The sequence below is a fragment of the Carcharodon carcharias genome, chromosome 5 (assembly GCF_017639515.1).
Source record: "Carcharodon carcharias isolate sCarCar2 chromosome 5, sCarCar2.pri, whole genome shotgun sequence".
Classification (NCBI taxonomy): Eukaryota; Metazoa; Chordata; class Chondrichthyes; order Lamniformes; family Lamnidae; genus Carcharodon; species Carcharodon carcharias.
Window position 1 is genome coordinate 158,682,039 of NC_054471.1, and position 23,227 is coordinate 158,705,265.

General features: G+C 41.9%; 1 protein-coding gene across 3 annotated transcripts in view; it reads right to left on the reverse strand.

The window, feature by feature from the left end:
- Positions 1-23,227, reverse strand: part of galnt2 (UDP-N-acetyl-alpha-D-galactosamine:polypeptide N-acetylgalactosaminyltransferase 2) — a 130,486-nt gene that overhangs the window by 16,321 nt on the left and 90,938 nt on the right. For 2 of the 3 annotated variants that reach the window (XM_041188235.1, XM_041188237.1), the window contains 5 exons: positions 18,538-18,625; positions 14,091-14,178; positions 10,405-10,508; positions 7,803-7,929; positions 93-185 (listed from right to left, as the gene is read on the reverse strand). In XM_041188235.1, coding sequence (XP_041044169.1) covers positions 93-185; positions 7,803-7,929; positions 10,405-10,508; positions 14,091-14,178; positions 18,538-18,625 — 500 coding nt within the window. The remainder of the gene's footprint in view (positions 1-92; positions 186-7,802; positions 7,930-10,404; positions 10,509-14,090; positions 14,179-18,537; positions 18,626-23,227) is intronic. The other variant, XM_041188236.1, reaches the window with a different exon arrangement.

Consider the following 23,227-nt stretch of genomic DNA (forward strand, 5'->3'; position numbering starts at 1 on the left):
AAATGGGGCCTATACTGCATCTTTAAATGGAACAGAGCAAAACATAATCATTAAACCAAAGTAATGTGAGATGAATGTTAAACCTCACTTACTTGCCGAATGGCACATTACGAGCTGAAGGCACTGCTGCATAATAGAAATTTTTGAATTCATCCATCCAGACCTCAGCTGCCCTGCGTGTATTTCTTTTTAAAAAAGAAAAAAAAAATATTTCTTTAATATTTCCTGTCCAGTGTCCAATAGCTAATTAATCTCATACAGTTAGATTTCCTTACTGGGAATGCTCTCAGAAAAAAGAGTATTTCATCAAAGACATGAAGATAACATTAATGAAACTATTGAAAAATATTATTGCACAATCATACTACCCGAACAATGTTACGTGATTACTGTACTTGTGTCAACACAGTAACATTATAGAGGCAGAACAGTTGGTTTGGTTCTTGCATCAGAACATAGGAATAGGAGTGGGCCTTTCAGCCCCTCATGTTTGTTCCAACATTCTGACAGCTCGTGGTTAATCTGCACCTCAAATTCGCTATCCTGCCTTTGCCCCATAACCACTGATAACCTTACCTAACATAAATCTATCGACTTCTGTCTTAAAAGTTAGGAGAATGTAATACAGAACCATAGAATGGTTACAGCACAGGAAGTCGTCATTTGGCTCGTCGTGTCAACGCTGGTTCTCCAAAGGAGCAATCTACCTAGTGCCACTCCCTGTAGCCCTCCACATTCTTCCTTTTCAGATAATAATCCAATTCTCTCTTAAATGCCTCGACTGAATCCGCCTCCACCACACTTTCAGGCAGTACATTCCAGATCCCAACCACTTGCTGCATGAAAAGATTTTTCCTTATGTCCCAATTGCTTCTTTTGTCAATTATCTAAAATCTGTACCCTCTCATTCTCGATCCTTTCACGAGTGGGAATAGTTTCTCCCTATCTAATCTCTCCAAACCCTTCATGATTTTGTATATCTCTATCAAATCTCCAATCAGTCTTCTTTTCTCCAAGGAAACTGTCCCAACCTCACCAATTAATCTACAAAACTGAAGTTCCTCATCCTTGAAACCATTTTAATGATTTTTTTGCACTCTCTCTAATGTCTTCAAATCTTTCCTAAAGCATGGTGCCCAGAACTGGACACTATTTTCCAGTTGAGGCTGAACTGGTGTTCTACACAAGTTTAACATAACCTCCTTGCTTTTATATTCTACTCCCTTATTAATAAAGCCAGAATGCCATATGCTTTAATAACAGCTCTCTCAACCTTCCTGCTATCTTCAATTACTTATGCACATATACACCCAGGTCCCTTTGCTCCTGCACCCCTTTTAGAATTGTACCTTTTATTTTATATTATCTCTCTGCATTTTTCCTATGAGGCTGAATCACTTCACACTTCTCTGCATTAAATTTCATCTGTCACTTGTCTGCCCATTCCACCAAACTGTCAATGTCCTTCTGAAGTTCTACACTATCCTCTTCACTGTTCACACTGCTTCCAAGTTCCGTACCATCTGCAAATTTTGAAATTGTGCCCTGTGCACCTAGGTCTAGGTCATTAATATATATCAGGAAGAGCAAGGGTCCTAACACTGACCCCTGGGGAACACCACTACAAAACTTCCTCCAGTCCAAAAAACGTCCGTTAACCACTACTCTCTATTCCTGTCACTCCGGTAATTTTGTATCCATGTTGCTACCACCCTTTCATTCTATTAGTTACAATCCTGCTCACAAGTCTGTTGTGTGGCACTTTGTCAAATGCCTTTTGGAAGTCCATGTACGCCACAACAACAGCATTACCCTCATCAACCCTCTCTGCTACCTCACCAAAAAACTCCAGAAAGTTAGTGTAACACTTACTTAACCTGCATTCACCCAAGTGACTATTAATTTTGTCCTAAATTATCATCTCTAAAAGCTTCCCCACTACAGAGATTAAACTGACTGGTCTGTAGTCGCTGGGCTTATCTTTACAGCCTTTTTTGAAAAATGATGTAACAGTTGCAATTCTCTGGTCTTCTAGCACCACCCCTGAGTCTAAGGAAGACTGGAAAATTATGGCCAGTGCCTCTGCAATTTCCACTCTCACTTCCCTCAGTATCCTTGGATGCATTTCATCCAGTCCTGGTGCCTTATCAATTTTAAATGCAGACAGCCTATCCAGTAGTGCCCCCTAATCAACATTAAACCTTTCAAGTGTCTGAATTACCCCATCTTTACCATAACCTGCACGGCATCTTCTTCCTTGGTAAAGACAGATGCAAAGTATTCAAAGTATGCCCCTTGCCTCCATGTATAAATCTCCTTTTCAGTTGCTAATTGAACCCAATCCTCCTTCTCCTACCCTTTTACAATTTATATGCCTATAAAAGACTTTTGAATTCCCTTTTATGTTATCTGCCAGTATATTTTCATACTCTCTCTTTGCTTTTCCACTTCCCCTCTGAACTTTCTATATTCTGCCTGGTTCTCGGTTGTACTATTCACCTGACGTCTGTCATAAGCAGACTTCTTCTTTATTTTAAGCTTTATCTCTTTCGCAATCCCGGGAGCTCTGGATTTCTTTGGCCTACTTTTCCTCTTCAAGGGAATATACCTTGACTGCACCCGAACACATTCTAGGAACTCTTACCCTTCTCTGCCCTTTAAACTACTATTATCTCAGTCTGTATTCAGACAATTATAGTCCTCCATTATAATTAATCCATAATTCTTGCATTTCTCTGTAATTTCCTTGCAGATTTGTTCCTCTATATCTTTCCCACTCGTTAGTGGCCTATAGATTACACCAAACAATGTAATTGCACCTTTTTTATTCCTTAGGTCCAGCCAAACTCAGTAGAGGAATTTATCTGAAGCTGCAAGTTTCAATCTGATATTGTGCCCATACCTACATTTCATTACCAAAAGCTACCTATGTCACACTCTAATGCGTATCTATGTTACTGGGGAGTCATGCTGTGTGACTGGTTAGGCTTCGGCCGGACTACTGTATCCAACTCTGGACATTATGCTTTAGTAAGGATGTTTTTTTTAATCTATTTATTCATTCGTTTATTCATCCCATGGGATGTGGGAGTCACTGGCTAGGCCAGCATTTATTGTTCATCCCTAATTGCCCTCGAGAAGGTCAAGGTCTTAGGAAAGGATTCAGAAGAAATTTACCAGAATGCTATCAGGGATGAGGAACTTCAGTTGCATAATGGGACTAGTGAAGGTGGGATTGTTCTCCTTACAGCAGAAAGGATTATGGGAGATTTGATTTTAAATTAATAGATGTTCAAAATTATAAGGGTTTTGATAAAAGTTGATAGGGAGAAACTGTTTCCACTGGTAGGACATAGATTTTTAGATAATTGACAAAAAATGCCAGAAGGAAGGTATGCGAAAATTTCTTTGCACAGCGCATCATAATGATCTGGATTGCACTGCCTGAAAGAGTGGTGGAAGCAGATTCAATACTAACTTTCAAAAAGAGATTGGATATATGCATGAGAAAGAAAATTCTACATGACCAAAGTGGGTAAAAACGCACATTAATGTGATTTAATTGGATTGCTCTTTCATAGACACCATGGGCTGAATTGCCAGCTTCTTTGCTGTACTATTCTAAAATACTTGCAAAGCCAATGCTTTAATGACTCCATATGAAATGCCTGTGCTGTAACAAATGTTACTTCAAAATTGGCCAAAATCTGCATTAATATATTAGAGGAATTTCACAGAAATGTGTCCAACTATTGCACGGTGTGAAGGCCCGTAATTGGCAATTAGGCTCGTCTCACACCCACAAGCGGTAGGGACACATCCGTTGGGGAATCAAATGGTCTTTGGTATCTGGTGACTGCTCTGAAGTGTTCAAGCCCTGGGGTAGGTTGGAAATTGGGGAAAAAATTTGGTCAATGGCACAATCCATCTTGAGTGAGGACATAAAGTATTGCTACTTAGATAATGGTGAAATTGACAATGGTCAATTACCGTTAGATGAATCACATTTGGTTTTAGTATCTGCAAAGACTGCAGCCGATAGAGATATTTCTTCTGCGGCATCCCTGATATGCAGCCAGCATATTAACAACAGCAAAAAACTTCATTTAGTTAACATAATTAAACCGTTAACATAATAGAACATCCCAAGGTGCTACACAGGAGAAGTTATCAAACAAAATTTGGCTTGGATGTTCAAAATGGTGGCCAAAAACTTGGTTAAACAGCTAAGTTTTAAGCATCATTATAAAGGAGAGGTGGAGAGGTTTAGCAAAGGTATTCTAAAGTTCAGAGAAATTCAGCAGGTCTAGCAGCATCTGGGGAGAGAAACACAGTTAACGTTTCAAGTCCGTATGACTCTTCAACAGAACTAAGTAAAAATAGAAGAGAGGTGAAATATAAGCTGGTTTAAGGGGGGTGGGACAAGCAGAGCTGGATAGAGGGCCAGTGATAGATGGAGATAGCCAAAGGATGTCATAGACAAAATGACAAAGAGGTATTGAAGGTGGTGATATTATCTAAGGAATGTGCTAATTAAGGGTAGAAAGCAGGACAAGCAAGGTACAGATAGCCCTAGTGGGGGTGGGGTGAAGGAATCGAAATAGGCTAAAAGGTAGAGATAAAACAATGGATGGAAATACATTTAAAAATAATGGAAATAGGTGGGAAAAGAAAAATCTATATAAATTATTGGAAAAAAAAGGGGGGGTATCGGAAAGGGGGTGGGGATGGAGGAAAGTTCATGATCTAAAATTGTTGAACTCAATATTCAGTCCAGAAGGATAAAGTGCCTAGTCGGAAGATGAGGTGCTGTTCCTCCAGTTTGCGTTGAACTTCACTGGAGCAATGCAGCAGGCCAAGGACAGACATGTGGGCATGAGAGCAGGGTGGAGTGTTGAAATGGCAAGCGACACGGAGGTCTGGGACATGCTCTGGGACAGACCAAAGATGTTCTGCAAAGCGGTTACCCAGTCTGCGCTTGGTCTCTCCAATGTAGAGGAAACCGCATTGGGAGCAAAGAATGCAGTAGACTAAACTGAGGGAAGTGCAAGTGAAATGCTGCTCTATCTCGCAGAGGCTGAGCGTCAACACACAGACACTTCCTCCTACCTCTCCCTGGACCATGACCCCACCACTGAACATCAAGCCATTGTTTCCAGGACTGTTACTGACCTCATCTCCTCTGGAGATCTTCCTTCCACAGCTTCCAACCTGATAGTCTCCCAACCTCAGATGGCCCGCTTCTACCTCCTACCCAAAATCCACAAACAGGACTGTCCCGGCAGACCGATCGTGTCAGCCTGTTCCTGTCCCACGGAACTCATTTCTTGCTATCTTGCTCCATTCTCTCTCCCCTTGTCCAGTCCCTTCCCACCTACATCTGTGATTCCTCTGACACCCTACATCATATCAACAATTTCCAGTTCCCTGGCTCTGACTGCATCCTCTTCACCATGGACGTCCAATCCCTCTACACCTCCATCCCCCACCGGGATGGTCTGATGGCTCTCCGCTTCTTCCCCGAACAGAGGCCCGAACAATCCCCATCCACCACTACTCTCCTCCATCTGGCTGAGGTTGTTCTCACACTGAACAATTTCTCCTTAAACTCCTCTCACTTCCTCCAAATAAAAGGTGTGGTTATGGGTACCCGCATGGGCCCCAGTTATGCCTGTATCTTTATGGGGTATGTGGAACATTCCTTGTTCCAGTCCTACTCCGGTCCCCTCCCACAACTCTTTCGCCGGTACATCGATGATTGCTTCGGTGCTGCTTCATGCTCTCATCTGGACCTGGAAAATGTATTAATTTTGCTTCCAGTTTCCACCCCTCCATCATTTTCACATGGTCCATCTCCGACACTTCCCTTCGTTGACCTCTCTGTCTTAATTTCTTGTGATAGACTGTCCACCAATATCCATTACAAGCCTACCGACTCCCACAGCTACCTTGACTACAGCTCGTCACACCCCGCTTCCTGTAAGGACTCCATCCCATTCTCCCAGTTCCTTCGCCTCCGTCGCATCTGTTCTGATGATGCCACTTTCAAAAACAGTTCCTCTGACATGTCTTCCTTCTTCCTTAACCGAGGTTTTCCACCCATGGTGGTTGACAGGGCCCTCAACCATGTCCGGCCCATCTCCCGCGCATCCGCCCTCACACCTTCCTCTCCCTCCCTGAAACATGATAGGGTCCCCCTTGTCCTCACTTATCACCCCACCAGCCTCTGCATTCAAAAGATCATCCTCTGCCATTTCCGCCAACTCCAGCATGATGCCACCACCAAACACATCTTCCCTTCACCCCCATTGGCAGCATTCCACAGGGATCATTCCCTCCAGGACACCCTGGTCCACTCCTCCTTCACCCCCTCTACGTCAACCCCCTCCCACGGCACCTTGCCATGTAACCGCAGAAGGTGCAACACCTGCCCCTTTACTTCCCCTCTCTTCACTGTCCAAGGGCCCAAACACTCCTTTCAAGTGAAGCAGCATTTCACTTGCACTTCCCTCAATTTAGTCTACTGCATTCGTTGCTCCCAATGCAGTTTCCTCTACATTGGAGAGACCAAGCGCAGACTGGGTGACCGCTTTGCAGAACACCTTTGGTCTGTCCCAAAGCATGACCCAGACCTCCCTGTTGCTTGTCATTTTAACACTCCACCCTGCTCTCATGCCCACATGTCTGTCCTTGGCCTGCTGCATTGCTCCAGTGAAGCTCAACGCAAACTGGAGGAACAGCACCTCATCTTCCAACTAGGCACTTTACAGCCTTCCGAACTGAATATTGAGTTCAACAATTTTAGATCATGAACTCTCTGCTCCATCCCCACTCTCTTTCCGATCCCCTCCCTTTTTTTCCAATAATTTATATAGATTTTTCTTTTCCCACCTATTTCTATTACTTTTAAATGTATTTCCATCTATTGTTTTATCTCTACCTTTTAGCCTATTTCGATTCCTTCACCCCACCCCCACTAGGGCTATCTGTACCTTGCTTGTCCTGCTTTCTACCCTTAATTAGCACATTCCTTAGATAATATCACCACCTTCAACACCTCTTTGTCCTTTTGTCTATGACATCCTTTGGCTATCTCCATCTATCACTGGCCCTCTATCCAGCTCTATTTGTCCCCCCCACCTTTAATCCAGCTTATATTTCATCTCTCTTCTATTTTTACTTAGTTCTGTTGAAGAGTCATATGGACTTGAAACGTTAACTGTTCCTCTCCGCAGATGCTGCCAGACCTGCTGAGTTTTTCCAGGTATTATTTTTATTTTTGTTTTGGATTTCCAGCATCTGCAGTTTTTTGCTTTTATCTAAAGTTCAGAGCTTTGGCTGCTGAAGACACACTGCCAATGGCGAGGTAATGAAAATGAGGGATGTGCAAGAAATAGGGTTGCCAACTCAAGGTGGTTATATTCTTGAAGGTCTCAACTCAGGACCTTGCACCTCCAATGCCCTGCTCAGTCATTTTTTTTTCATATCTCCAGTATTTTTACAGCTAAAATGAGATTTTCCCAAAGAAAATAAAAACTAACACAATGTTTTATGCTCCTACAATCTTGCTCTTGTGAACAAATGATTGATCTTGAATTCCCAGAGACTCCAGATCAATCCTGGAGGGTCTGGACAGCTGGTTACCCTAGCAAGAAACCAGAATTGGAGGAGCACAGGAATCTCTGAGGATTGCAGGATCAGAGGAGGTTACAGACAGTGGAGGGTGGGGGTGGGTGGTTGGAGAAAGACCTAAGGAAGATTTGAAAACAAGGCTGTAAATTTTAAATGTCAGAAATATTTACCTTGCAAAAACAGTACCACTGCCTCCAGGAAACGTATACGGATGCTGCTTGCGGAATACATGGCCTACCCGGCTACAGGGAATGATTTCAAGGATGCCTCCACATTGCCACACCCGAAAAGAGATCTCTGAAAGAGAGGACGTTCATAAAATATATATAACTAAAACTAACGTACAATTTTTCCTTGCTTACAATATCCATGCCCATCCCAATCCTTTTTTACTTTAATTCTGCACTAGCTGGGAGAACAGACGGACCAATGGCAAAATCACAGACCTTCATGGCAACACAGAAAACTTAGTTCAACAAGTCATAGTTGACCTAAGTTTATGATTCTGCATATAAGGCAAAGATGTCTGCATATAAGGCAAAGGAAAATACCTAAAGACATTCTTGTGACCCTTGCGTAAACATTGTGCTTTAGTCAAGTGGCAACAGTTTGTGTCGTAAACATTGTGCTTTAGTCAAGTGGCAACAGTTTGTGTAATTCTATTCAGATCATAATTGTGTAGTGGATTGAACCCTTTATAGAATCATAGAATGGTTACTGCACAGAAGGAAGCCAATTAGCTCATCATGCCTGTGCCAGCTCTCTGCAAGAACAATGCAGCTGTCCCACTCCCGTAGCCTTGTAAATTTTCTCTTTTCAGATAATTATTCAATACCCTTTTAAAAGTTATGACTGAATGTACCTCCACCACACTCTCAAGCAATGCATAACAGATCCTATACACTTGCCACATAAAAAGGTTTTTCCTCATGTTGCCTGTGCTTCTTTTGCCATTCACCTTAAATCAGTGTCCACTGGTTCTTGACCCTTCTGCCAATGGGAACAGTTACTCTCTGTCTACACCCCTCATGATTTTGAACACTTCTTTAGTCTGGAGGACAGTATAACTATATAAAGTCCACTGGTATTCCAACCCTTCGACTCCATGTAGTCCACATCAACAACTTGTATTGATATAGTACCTTTCACAGTAAAACATCCTAAGGCACTTTGTAAAAGTGTTATCAAATAAAGTTGGACACTGAGCCACAGGAAGCAATAAAAGATCAAGTGGAGATAGGTTTTAAAGAACACCTTAAAAAAAGGATGAGAAAGAAGATGAGAGAAGGGGAAGTTTAGAGAGTGAATTCCAGAATTTAGGGCCTAGGTCACTAAAGGCCTAGCCATCAATAATGAATCAACGAGATGCGCAAGATCCTCCAAAAATTGGAGGAATGCAGAGAACTTCGAGGATTGTCGGGCTGGGGGAGGTTGAGGGGAAGAGGGTGGCGAGGCCATGGAGGGATTTGAAAACAAGGTCGCTAGACCAGGAGCCCATTAAGATACGTGAGAAGGTGATAGGTGAATAGGACTTGCCTATATCCTAATTCATAGCAAGTATTTTGAATGAATTCAAGTTTATGAAGGTGAAAGATGGGGATAAACAATAAGGTTTCTCAATAGAGTCCTATAATATTCCATCACAAGATGGACATCAGCTCTACGGAACACAACTGATAGTGACAAGTAGAGTAAAACATTTCCCTCTGCCACCTTCGCCTCAGCATAGATTAGATCCAGTTATTGAACCAAATATATGATTTGCCACTGGAGAGAATCTGCCTCCTTACAGAGAGTGCAGCATCACTTTAATCTTTCTCTGCAAGACCACTGACTTACTGCTAGAGTTAATTATTGCATATCTGATTACTTTGGTACAATGGGAAGTCACTCACTCTGGAGGGGATAGTGCATTTGATGACAAAAAACAGAAGGAGGCAAGCACGCTTCTTAATAAAGCTCCTGCACAAACTGAAGTACTTTCTTATAAAATACAGCAACAAGTTGATTATACCTTACTGCACAGAATGATCATAAGCAGAATGTCTGCCCTCCAATAACCTTTAAGACAGTGTGGTACATGATACACGTTTCCTCATATCTTCTGTGATGGTGTTCAGAGACTTTGGAGAGTTTCACAGCAGTTGAGACCCCAAATTCTTTTAAATGCAACAATTCACAAACAGTTGGCTTATCTAATCAAAGTGAGCCCTCAACCTGAGACACAGTCTCACTGCACTGTTAATTCTAAGAGTGCATCACAATAAGAAACATATCCCTAGCAGTGCGCCTGCCTGTACAGGTACATCGACCATAAGGACAGTAAGGAAACTCCCCATTAAGTCAAGTCTGATGTCAACTAGCAGAATACAATGGGTGGGCTGGCCAGTAGGAGTCAGAGTTCCATTAGCACTGTCAGTTTACAAGACCTACATGAGTCTGACACATCTGCTACAAGTGGTCAAGCAGAGAATCATTTTAATGCTCTGTGTTTGCGTAGGAAATGACAATCCCAGATTTGAAACCAAATGTTATAGTACTCGTGGCAACAAAAATACTCTTTCACAAAAAATACCCTCTTAAAGCTCAGGGTTCATATGTGGTGAAATTAAATTATCTGAACTGTAAGTTAACAAAACACTGTAAGGAACAAAATTAGTCTGCCATACTTCTTACGCATTCATTGAATTTGCTGAGGAATTCATCTACCACACATGATACTCTATAATTTCATTCTGATCCTTCAGCACATCAAATACTGCAATCACTTACCTAAGTTTTCTCCACCCCAGACATCCATCATCATGTCATATTTGCCAAGCTCTTCAAAGTAACCTTTATCCATCACAAAAAGACCCCCAGCTATCATGGGCGTTCTAAGGAGAACACAATGCATTCTACATTTACTTTATACATTATATACAACACAATACATAATATACTTTCAAAAGGGAATTGGTTATATACCTGAAAAGGAAATAAAATTGCAGGGTTGTGGGAAAGGTGTGGGTCTAATTGGATTGCTCTTTCAAGAGCTGGCACTGACATGAGGTGTCAAATGGCCTCTTTCCATGTTCTGTGATTCTATCAATTAGTCTTGCCCCCTCATTCCTTAGACAATATTCTTCTAAAATGAATAATGCAAAGATTTAACCACTGCTTACTAACGAAGTGCAAGAAGTTGCAATCTACATAAAAGAATGATGCAAACAACAGAGCAAAAAACTATCATATGTGTGCACTTCTGTTACTGTTACGAATTTCATCAGTTTCTCCCTAGCCATTAGTAGCAAACAAAGATAAATCCATCGCACATATAGTCCAGCAGCACATTTCCAAAGTTGGGTTGTGCTGGCTCAACAGTAAACAGATCAAAGCATCAATGTTTTGGATTGCCCACTGAAATTTCCTTTGGACCTAGAAACTGTGACTTTAGTTAACATAAAGGCAAAATACTGCGGATGCTGGGAATCTGAAACAAAAACAAAAAATGCTGGAAAAACTCAGCAGGTCTGACGGAGTTCTGAATAAGAGTCATACAGACTCGAAATGTTAACTCTTGTCTTTCTCTCCACAGATGCTGTCAGACCTGCTGACTTTAATTAACATGTTTTTCTACAAACATATCTCTGTTCATTGCCATCTAATAGAATCATCAAAACATGAGGTCTGGGCTCAGAGACTAGGGCAAACAGACCTCCAAATAACCCTCAGAGCCCTCACCAGCTGAGCTATTCCTCAGATTAACTTTGTGGTGCGCCAACTCTTCAGTTTTCAAGATGGTGGTGTTAAAGCCTCACCAGATCAGCTTGGACCCTCCCTTGTGCAACAGATTATGTAATTTTTATGTAATAGAGCAGCTTACACAAAGTGTGTTCAGTTTTTGTATTGTAAAATTACCGCAGTAATGTATTTTTGTATTGTAACATCACCATAGTAATCTACCCTACAGGTCTCAAAGTTGTACTCAAAGACACAGGAGAATTCTACAGGAGCTTGTTGTATTCTAGGCAACTAATGGCATTCTATTCTTTATTTTATTCTTTCAAGAACTGAGCGGCTTGCAAGGCCATTTCAGAGGATCGTTATGAGTAATAGGTAGGCCAGTCCAGACAAAAATGACAGATTTCCTTCCTTAAAGGACATTAGCGAATCAGATGGATCTGATTACAGAGACTGGCTTTCAATTCCAGATTTTTATTAATTTGAATTCAAATTCCACCAGCTGCCATGGCAGGATTTGAACTTATGACCCCACAGCATTAGCTTGGGCTTCTGGATTACTCGTCCAGTGACATTACCACTACACCATCATCTCCCCTAAGCCACCAAGGATTTCAAGGGGCTCAAGGCTTTCCTTGCAGTGAATTATATGCCCTAATGACCCTCAAAAGGGAGTGGGGTTAGCCCCACCTCAATCTAGACTGGCACCAGTGTAGTGCTTAGGAAGTGCTGCACTGGCAGTGGTGCTGGCTTTCAAATGAAACATAAAATCAAAGCCCCATCTGCATGTTGAGGTTGATGTAAAAGATCACGATATTACTCAAAGAACAGGGGAATTCTCCCTGTGTCCAGGTCTACATTTCCCCCTTAACACCATCTAAAATAGAAAGACTAGAACTAGTTGCCTAATACTAAATTCTTTGTAAATTTACTGATAAATCTGTATCCAAATGCAAAAATATGCCCAACTCCCATTTTGTCCATCACACTTCAGTCACAACTCAGGCATAATACTTGATATGTTAAGCATATACATTAAGATGGTAAACCACTGAATTTGCCCTTTCATGTGTCATCATGTGCTATCTACCAACCTGAGCAGCTTTGCTACTGGAACAAATGAACAAAAAGCAATGACAAAAATTGCAAAGAAATTAATACAATTAATCAATGCAAAGGCATTTTCAGAATTTGAAATTCTTGCAACAAAATTCTCTGCCTTGAAACCAGGTGCTTATGAGAAACACTTCAATCTGAGTTCATAATGGCTCCCTGAAAACACCACACACATCACGTTGAAGAGCACATGGGTTCAGAAGATAGGGGCATGGTTGGTGGGTGAAAGCTGCAAAGATATGCATCAGTCTCGTCACATATGTCTTCTTTAAGCAGCAGGATGGGCATGGGATTAGGAGAAACAGGAGTCAGAATGTTTTGCTATCATGACTGAGATGGATGTCCCCTGTAATGGTGGACATGGTGACTGGCTTTTAACTGTTATCGAGTCAGTCAGCAACACTTGGAATATGTGGATAACAAGAGAAATCAAACAGGCTGGGTCTTGCAAGAAAGAAACTGGATCAGGATCTCTGGGAAGGAAGGTCTCAAATGTCAAGTGGGAAGGATCATTGGGCTTGGTAGCTTGAAAGAAGGAAGAAGGGGTGCAGGATGAAGCTAGAAGGAAATGAATGGCGAATCTTGCTAAGAATTTAAGATGTGGAATATCAGAAACAGGACACAAGAGCATAATTAACTGAATCATTTAACAGAAGTGATACTCTCACGAGCCCATTAACTGCTGGTGAGGACTGGGACTTCTTGAACATATTAAATAAAACTCTTATAAGTACTTTGAAGAGCACATGGGTTCAGAAGATAGGGGCATGATTGGTGGGTGAAAGCTGCAAAGGTGTTTCCTCTCTCTCAGAGCTTTATGGGATGGAGCTTCGAGGAACACTGAAAGTGGCGCAGGGGCGAGGGCCTAGGGCCAAAATGGCAAAGTTGGTAAGATGGGTGCAGCAGGAGTGGGGAAAAGATGAAGAGAACGACATTGGAGCAAGCAGCAAAGAAACAAAACAAGCACAGAAAAAAAGGAAAGAACTGAACAAATGTTAAATTCAACATGCTATCTTGTGTTTAATGTGGAATTCATGTACAGTGTTGCACCTTCCCTCATAGCTGGATGTAAAAGATCCTATGACATCAATTTGAAAAACATCAGGGTGTTCATCCCGGTCTCCTTATTTATCCCTCAACCAACTCAGACAACCAGGCAGTGAATCACAGAACACTGGAGCCCTGTCTTTTTACCATTCCTCCTCCTCCTCCAGGTACAATGCCCTAAACAGGCATTGGCAATGCTGGACTGCAATTAGATTGGTCCACGATTATGCTTGGCAAAGTACTGCAATGGTTTGCTGTTGCCTTCTGCAGCACAACTGACCAGGAAACTCTCCCTCTCTTACTGCCTGCCATCAAGCATATTGGAAGGATTTACAGGCTAATAATCAACCTCTTTGGCCATGTTATGAATGCATCTTCTGTGGTCATCAAGTCCTGAAGTGGACTTGAATCTAGAGCTTCTGGCCCAGATATTTGGGTGCTACCCACTGCACCACAAGACCCCACTTTAAACCCTTACAACCTTTTATTTAGACACACACATTACATATCTTACAACCCCCAACCCAACAACCAGTTTCAGCCTGCTCCTAAAAACCCTTGGCTATACATACCTAATTGGGCCAATTGGATTACCCTGACGAGCTCGTCTTTGTTCTGGAGTCATGTAATCCCATTTAAAGACCAGATTCCAGTCAAATCCTGCCAATTAAGAGAGTCAGGTCAATAACAAACATGCATTGAAAGATCGTAAATAAGTCTTTTTTTAAATACAAAATTTATCTCAGTGGAAACAGAAAATACATTTCCAAACTGCCATTTTTGAGAAATTATAACTGAGGTGATATAGCTATTTTATTTGAATCAACTAGAGTCAAATTTTCTCTCTTTCTGATGAAAGGTCATTAACCTAAAACATCAACTCTTGTTTCTCTCTCCACAGATGCTGTCTGACTAGCTGAGTGGATGCTGCTGTTCTGTTTTAATTCTGGATTTCCAGCATCTATTTTGCTTTTGATACATATACTCTTCTCTCTTACAAAATTATTCAGTACAAGTTTTTTAATTATTTGTGTGGTAATCTGTACATTTATTATTATCACTAGCTTTTTAGAGAGTTCCTCCTGTTATATTCTGTACTGGAAAAAGTTAGATGAGCTTTCCTTTCTGTTTAGTGTACAAAATTTGCTGGCATCAGTGGTTGATTTTGGTGAAATCCTAGAACTATCCTTATCTCTTTAACAATGTTGTGTTTTGGACTATTCATGGTCACTCATTCATTGACCTGAGGTCATCCGAACTCGCACCAAGTCCCGTTTACCCATCATTGCTGTATTCACTGACCTACACTGGCTCCCAGTCCAGCAACACCTCAATCTTAAAATTTTCATCCTCATGTTTAAATCGCTCCATGGTTTCAACCCTCCCTATCTCTGTAGCTTCATCCAGCCCGACCAGTCTCCAAGATCTCTGTGCTCCTCCAATTCTGGCTTCTTGTACTTCCTCAATTTTCAGTGCTCTACCATTAAGACTTCAGCTCCTTAGGCTCTTAGGTTTGGATTTCCCTCCCTAAACCTCTCCATCTCTACTCTCCTTCTTTAAGAAACTTAAAACCTCTCTCTTTACCCAAACTTTTGATCGCCTGTCCAATAGGAAATACTCAGCAGGTCTGGCATCATCTGCCATCTTCTTCAAAGAAGAATCATATTCAGCTCAGAACATGAACTCTGTTTCTCTCTCCACAGATGCTGCCAGACATGCTGAGATTTCCAGCACTTGCTGCTTTTAGTTCAGATTTCAGTATCCACAATATTTTGCTTTTATTCTAATAGCTCCTGACGTGGTCTGTGTCAATTTTTGTCTGATTATGTTTCTGTTCAGGACCATGAGACATTTTGCTACGTTAAAGGTTCTATATAAATACAACTTATTGTTCTGTAGCATCCATACACACTGCTGTAATTAATGTGACATTAAGAACAGGTGTCCATCTTCAAACCTGCCCCTCATATTAACGATTTGGACAAGGGTGTAAGAAGCAAAATCTTCAGGTTTGTACTGGACAGCAAAATAAGAAGCAGAGAAAATAGTATACAATACGGCAAAACACTGAAGTATTCAGATCTTGTAGACAACTGGAGCAATGGGACAGTATGTTGATTAGGCGAAAACATGAGTGGATAACCTATAAATATCAGCATAGTCTATAATAAATCCAATTAGGAATTCAGGAGATACTTCTTCACTCAGAATGCTAAGAATATGGCATGACTGAAACAAATGGTATAGCTGCTTTTAAGGGGAAGCTGGAAAAATACAAAAGAGAGAAAGAAATAGGATAGCCTAAATCTTTCGAGCAACAGCAACAATGTTGGGCAGATTGCTGCTGCGCTCAAAGATTCTTCCAACTCGATGCTGCTGCGCATTTCTTCCTGGCTGTCAAAGGAATGCACAGCACAGCATCCCCTGGTGAACGCTATTGGAGCAGAGTACAGTCAGGAGGAGACAAGACACAACTGCTTAGCTACTGCATGATGAGTTTAAATGTCAAGTCGTGAATGTTAGTGAAAGGATGAGCGAATGGGTTTGAGCGGGCAGGTGGGGGGCTACCGGAGAAGGGGTTCTGGATGTGGGTAGCGGCGAGCGGACAGGGGAATTGTTGAAGCAGGGGCAGCTGGAGCAGGCAGTTGTGGGGCAGCTAGGGGGGGTGGGGGCGAGCGGGTAGGGGGCACGTAGCGAGGGTGCGCGGGTAGGGGTATGTGGGTAGAGGGGGTGTGTGGGTAGGGGGTGAGTAGGTAGGGCTGAGTGGGTTGGGGGGGCAGGCTTGATAGTCAGATGATCTTTTCTTGTCCTTTTCTCGTTGCAGTTTTCATGTTTCTAATTCTTTATTAAAAAGCTGATTTCAAAACACCAGTCGTCCTCACATAACTTCCTCTAAAATATTGGCCCTTCATCTTCCCCAATCCTCAGTGTTGCTGCTTTTCATATACTTATTCTACAGCAGTGTTGTCCAACACGTTATCCACTAGCCACATCTGGCTAATTGGGAATCCAAATATTGCACTGCTGCTTAGTATATCAAAAATGATAAATAGAAACAGTTGGTGGGCATGTTATCTCAAACGTGTTATCTCATAGAAAAGCAGAGTGTGCTTTTTATTTGATTGGTGTGAGTACTTTATTTTCTTAGCTACTGACTATGGTAGATGTTTGTTCAGTAACTATACTGATATTAAATATACCTGTACTTTGGAAGTGAATGTGAGGCATTTTCCACTGAAATTATTACGAAGTACACCAGTTTTATTCCTATCCTTCAATTAGACACTTTATAGCCTTCAGGTTTGATCACTGAGATCACCAATTTCACCCTGTATCCACTGCTCCTATTTTCCATGGACAACATATGCTGGTAATGGTTCTGCTGTAACCATTTACACCTCATCTAGAACCATTCTTTTTTCTTTTACTTGTCTCCTCTTTTAGCTTTGCTCCATCATCCCTTTCGTCATTTAAGCACTTGTGCCCTCCACTCCGTCACCGATTTCTGTTTTTTCATCCCACCCCTTCCTTTCTCCCTGGCTCTGAAATTGCCCATAAACTATTAACACTCTAATTTCTTCTAGATCTGATGAACGGCCATGAACCTGCAACACTGGGCTGGATTTTGTGGAGCATGGCAGGCAGGCACAGAGAATTGCGTAGGAAGCCGCGCATCAGACTGTAAGCAATCTAAGTCATTAATTTCCCCAATTTAGAGAATTTCACATGTCTCTCGTGCCCTCAGTAACCCGCCCAGTGAAAGCTCGTGATTTACATGTGGCTTCCTTAAATCACAGTGAGAGGTTTATTTTATTCGTTCATGGATGTGGGCGTCGCTGGCTAGACCAGCATTTATTGCCCTTGTTCAGAGGGCATTTTAGTCACAGAGCCAGCAGATTTCCAGATGGGTTTTTATGACAACAACAGTTTCATGGTCATCATCAGACTTTTCACATCAGATTTTTTATTGAATTCAAATTCTACTATCTGCCCTGGTGGGATTCGAACCCAGGTCCCCAGAGCATTACCCTAGGTCTCTGGATTATTAGGTCAGTGTCAATACCACTATGACACTGCCTCTCCTCTGGACTTCCAGGAGACTGAGTCACAGGGCACTGGATTAATCTCGGAGATGTTTTCTCTGTGAAATTTACTGAGCTGATACTCTAAGGAATGGAACATCAGGCAGGAAATTTAGAACCCAGGATTACTGGTTCCAAAATTTAAAGGGGCAGTGCACAACTGAAATACTGAGGGGCCATCCGTTAAAGGGGCATCACAAATCTGAATTTCTAAGGGGAAGTCACTTAGCAGGCTGCCTTCTAGGAGAGGGAGAGGTAGAGGCAGCATGGGAATGATCCACGCTGTCCTTCAAACTTGAGCGCTGGAGCATGCTGGAGTGCATGCTGGCTGAGCTGTTACATCTCGGACCTCAGTTGAACCCGCTGAAGTTGCCAAAATGTGACAATGGAGGAACTGTCTCCCTGGACTTTGTAACGTCTTTTTGTGCTGGAGCAACGGAAATTCGGAAGCTGAGGATTTAAACTGCAGCGCTTTCTTAAAAAGCCTGCAAGGCGATTTCCAACTCTAACACAGGGCTAGCTGCCCTTTAAATATGGTGTCAGCTCCTGCACAATCATCAGGTGATCAGGTGATGTGGGCTTCCTGCTGTCAGAACTGCCCCCGCCACGTGATCCTGTGGCAAGACCAAGTCACTTGCATTCACAAGCTTGCCGCCACATAAGTGGATTCAGCCAACCACAGCGACCTATGCCAGAGACCTGACGACTTCTGGGCACATTGGTGGGTCCTGTGACAGTAGGCTTAAATCCAGCCCATTAACTCTGTTTGTCTCTCTGCAGATGCTGACTGACCTGCTGAGTACTACCAGCAATTTCTATTTTTACTTTAAAAGGACAAGATTGTCCTGCTGTTCTAAAACTGCTGTTTAAATGACAAGTGGGTATTATTGTTTGCTTAGTATATAACTGTCACTCAGATCATTAACATTATACATACCGCCTTTTAGATCAGCAGATGCCCCAACATACTGGAAGTTGTCCATGTTGATTACATCAATTATTGGAGAAACAACTCTAGTTTTATCCTGTATAGAGAAAACAAAATGCATAAAAAGCAAATATTATATTACCCACTTTCCCCCTTCCCACTCACCCCCCTCCCCTAGATTACAAGAAATGATTAAAAGATTTGTATTTAAATAGTGCATTTCATGAACTCAGGATATTCTGAAGAGCTTCACAATGGAGTTACTGTTGTAATGTAGTAAACACAGCAGCCAACAGCAAGCTCCCACAAACATCAACAAAGTAATGACATCATCTTTTGGTTATGCTGGTTGAGGGATAAATACTGGCCAAGACACTGGGGAGAACTCCCCTTTACTTCTTTGAAATAGTAGCCATGGGATCCCCTACATCCACCTGAGAGGGCAGGCAGGACCTTGGTTTAACATGTTCCAACAGCATACAGTTTCTATTCTACGGTCTGTGTGGGACTAGGTCGAAAACCTTACGAAAAACAAACAATGGTGGTTTTCAATCGTATTAATGGAAAACTTTCACAAAACAGCAACGTTCATTTAAGACCAAAGGCTACAGAGGATTTTAACTGACATTGGTGACTGTCAGTGTTTTTTCCCCATGTGTCATAACATGTATAAATCAGAATATTTAAGACTACCTACATGATCAAAATGTTATACATGTAAAGCATCGAACGATAATTTACAATTATAAAAATCTTACCCGTGCGTAACAAACTGTTTTTCACAATGTGTTCTTTATAGGCAAAGGAATAGCAACAGTAACTTGCATTTATATAATGCCTTTAACATAGTAAAATTCAGTTTAGTTTCAATTTCTCAATTATCCATACAGAAATTCATCGTGGGTACATTGCTTGTTCCTTAGAAAATTATATATAAATGAATAATAACAATAAAAAGAAAGTTACCCTGTCACTGAGATCTAACTTTAATTAAAATATGTATTAAAAACTATCCAATGCATTAAAATAATCAGTCAGGGAATCCCACCATGAGTGCATATCCTCATCCAGACATCAAACTTCTGATAGAAGTTCTTATGGAGAAAGGCACAGGAACTGATTGTCCTGCAGCTGAGGGATTACAGCCTTTTCCCTGAATACAATGAGCAGTAATACTGAGACAAGGGGTGACTTGCATTGTTCAGATACTCTTAACTTTCATCAAAGTTCTTCAAGAGCAGATTTCATCAAGAGAGATCAATTCAACTACCCTTCCTGCCTGGTTCAATAATCTCTACCCTTAAAAGAGTCTACTTTCCTAAAACAACAATACCAGGAGAGACATCCAACAAGGATAGCACTCTCAACTACAGATGTATAGAAGAATTTCATGATTGTGGGATTTACTCAAAAGAATTTTAATTTTCTGAGGTAGTATAATCACTTAGCCACCACATCTGTGCATTGCTCACTCCAATTCAACTTATCATCTACTTTGATACCTAGGTTCTTATAGTTAGTAACTATTTTAATGCCCACATCATGAATCTTGCTAAATTCTATAACTAGTTGTTTCATCTTGTTTTCATTCAGTTTAAAAGAATTGTTATCGCATCATTTTATGACCTTCTCCACCGAGTTGCTATAATTTCCTTTGTTATTCTTTATGACACCCTCAAGTACTGTATCATCAGCATACTTCAAGATCGTTATTTCATCGTACACTGATCAATCAATCATTCATATAGAGGACGAAAAGCAAACATGAAAGTACATAGTACTGAGGATATCCAGTATTTATTAAAATGTGCTCCAAGTAAATCGGTCAAACTAACACTCACTGGGTCCTTTTATGAAGGAAATCATTGATCCAAAGTAGGATTACCATAAAGGTTTTTCAATTTTTCCACAAGCTTGAATAGTTGCATGGAATTAAAAGCTGAAGAGAAATCAACATAGGTTGTGTGTGCATTGCTGCCTATTTTACTTGTGTGCCGTTGGATCAAATGAACCAAGGTCAGAACAGCATCGTCCACTGACATGAGATTGACAGGCAAACTGTGACTGATCAACATGTAGCACAAGCGGGTCTAAAAAACACCGACACAACGCGCACAAAACACTTCATGGCTATTAATGTAAGGGCAACTGTTCGGTAAAACCTCCTAAAGCACTTCTTGGGAGTGAGCAGCAAGGGCATGGAAGGATGTAGGCAAGGTGATAGTAATTTTAAAATCAAGATGTTGTCCAGCCAGGAGCCAATGTAAGTCAGCGAGCATTGGGTTGATGGGAGAACAGAACTTGGTGCAATCTAAGGAGTTTGTAAGTTGTATAATGACACTTCGCTGTTCATGTTCCTAAATCGGTTTTTGAGCACCAGTTGATTTTTCCAAATTAAAACACGCTCTTGATGTTTACTGTTGTGGTGGGTGGTACAATTGATGCTGCATAGCATTGGAAAGCCATAGATAGTCAGAGGGAGTCTGAAAAAGCCAAGCATCTGACAGACAGAACCTGTGAGAAGAGAATAGGTAGAAACAGAAGTTTGAGACAAAGAGAAACTAAACATTAAAATAAAGAAGTGGACGCTGGAAAACTGAAAAAGAAGCTCAGCAGGTCAGGATACATCTGGGGGAAACAGAAATAGAGGCCTGAATTTTCCCGTCAGTGATTTGGGGGCGGGGCCCACTCACTGACAGGAAAATGATGTGGGATGACATCGGGAGGAACCCCTAACGTCATCCCGGTCCCTTTAAATTTTTAGGAAGGCAGGCGGACAGCGAAATCAGCTGTCCGCCCACCGACCTGTCAATGGCCAATTGAGGTCATTGACAGAGTAATTAAGATAATTAAAGACGTGCCCATCCAACCTTAAGGCTGGCGGGCAGGCCAGGAGCCCCAGTGGGCTTCTGATAATACATGAAACCTCATCCACTGGCAGGATGAGGTTTCATGTCCATTTTTAAAAGCTTTAATACATTTTATGTGATATTTATTAACAGGTCCCATCTCGTGTGACATTGTCACATGAGGGGGACATGTTAATAATTTTTTAATTTTTCTATTTTTAAAGTTTTCTGGACTGTCAGTAATCTCCCTGAGACAGCACTTTGTCTCAGGGAGCAGTGCACTTTTTCGCGCACATAAGCAAGAGTGCACTTGGACAGCTGGGGATTCCCTCCCCCCCTGCACAGGAAGCACATAGTGCTTCCTGTTGGGCAGGCTGCTGGGTGGGCCTTAATTGGCCCGTCCACTCAAAATGGCGGCAGGCCCCGATTCAGTGGGGTGGGTCGGCTGTCCGCCCATCACCGAGTCGGTGGGGCCCGCACGCCCACCAAGGGCAAAATTCTGCCCAGAGTTAATATTTCAGGTTGATGGTCTTTTGTCAGAATGGGAAAAGGTTAGAGATTTAATTGTTTATAAGCAAGTACAGAAGCAGGGAAAAGGGTAGGAGGAGAAAGGACAAAGGGGAAGGTCTGTGATAAGGTGGAGCGCAGGAGTGATCAAGTTAGAAAAGGAATGATGGCGTGGGAAGAAGTGAGGCGATAACATCGAAAATAACAGGAGTAGGCCATTCGGCCCTTTGAGCCTCCTCCGCCATTCATTATGATCATGGCTGATCATCCAACTTAATAGCCTGCTTCCTCCCCATATCCTTTGATCCCTTTCGCCCCAAGAGCTATATCTAACTCATTCTTGAAAACATACAATGTTTGGCCTCTACTACTTTCTGTGGTAGCGAATTCCACAGGCTCACCACTCTCTGGGTGAAGAAATTTCTCCTCATCTCATTCCTAAATGCTCTACCCTGTATCCTCACAATCTGTGACCCCTAGTTCTGGACTCCCCCACCATCAGGAGCATTCTTCCTGCATCTACCCTGTCCAGTTCTGTCAGATTTTATAGGTTTCTATGAGAGCCCCCTCATTCTTCTGAACTCCAGCGAATATAATCCTAACCGACTCAATCTCTCCTCATATGTCAGTCCTGTCAACCCAGGAATCAGTGTGGAAAACCTTCACTGCACTCCCTCTATAGCAAGAAGAACCTTCCTCAGATAAGGAGACCAAAACTGCACACAATATTCCAGGTGTGGTCTCACCAAGGCCCTGTATAATTGCAGCAAGACATCCCTGCTCCCGTACTCGAATCCTCTGGCTATAAAGGCCAACATACCATTTGCCTTCTTTACCACCTGCTGCACCTGCATGCTTACCTTCAGCAACTGGTGTACAAGGACACCCAGGTCTCGTTGCACATTCCCCTCTCTCAATTTATAGCCATTCAGATAATAATCTGCCTTCCTGTTTTTGCTACCAAAATGGATAACCTCACATTTATCCACATTATACTGCAGCTGCCATGCATTTATCCACTCACTCAGCTTGTCCAAATCACACCGAAACATCTCTGATCCTCCTCACAGCTCACCCTCCCACACAACTTTGTGTCATCTACAAATTTGGAGATATTACATTTAGTTCCCTCATCTAAATCATAGTATATATTGTGAATAACTGGGGTCCTAGCACCGATCCCTGCGGTACCCCACTAGTCACTGCCTGCCATTCGGAAAAAGACCTGTTTATTCCTACTCTTTGTTTCCTGTCTGCCAACCAGTTTTCTATCCATCTCAATACACTACCCCTAATCCCATGAGCTTTCATTTTACACGCTAATCTCTTATGTGGGGCTTTGT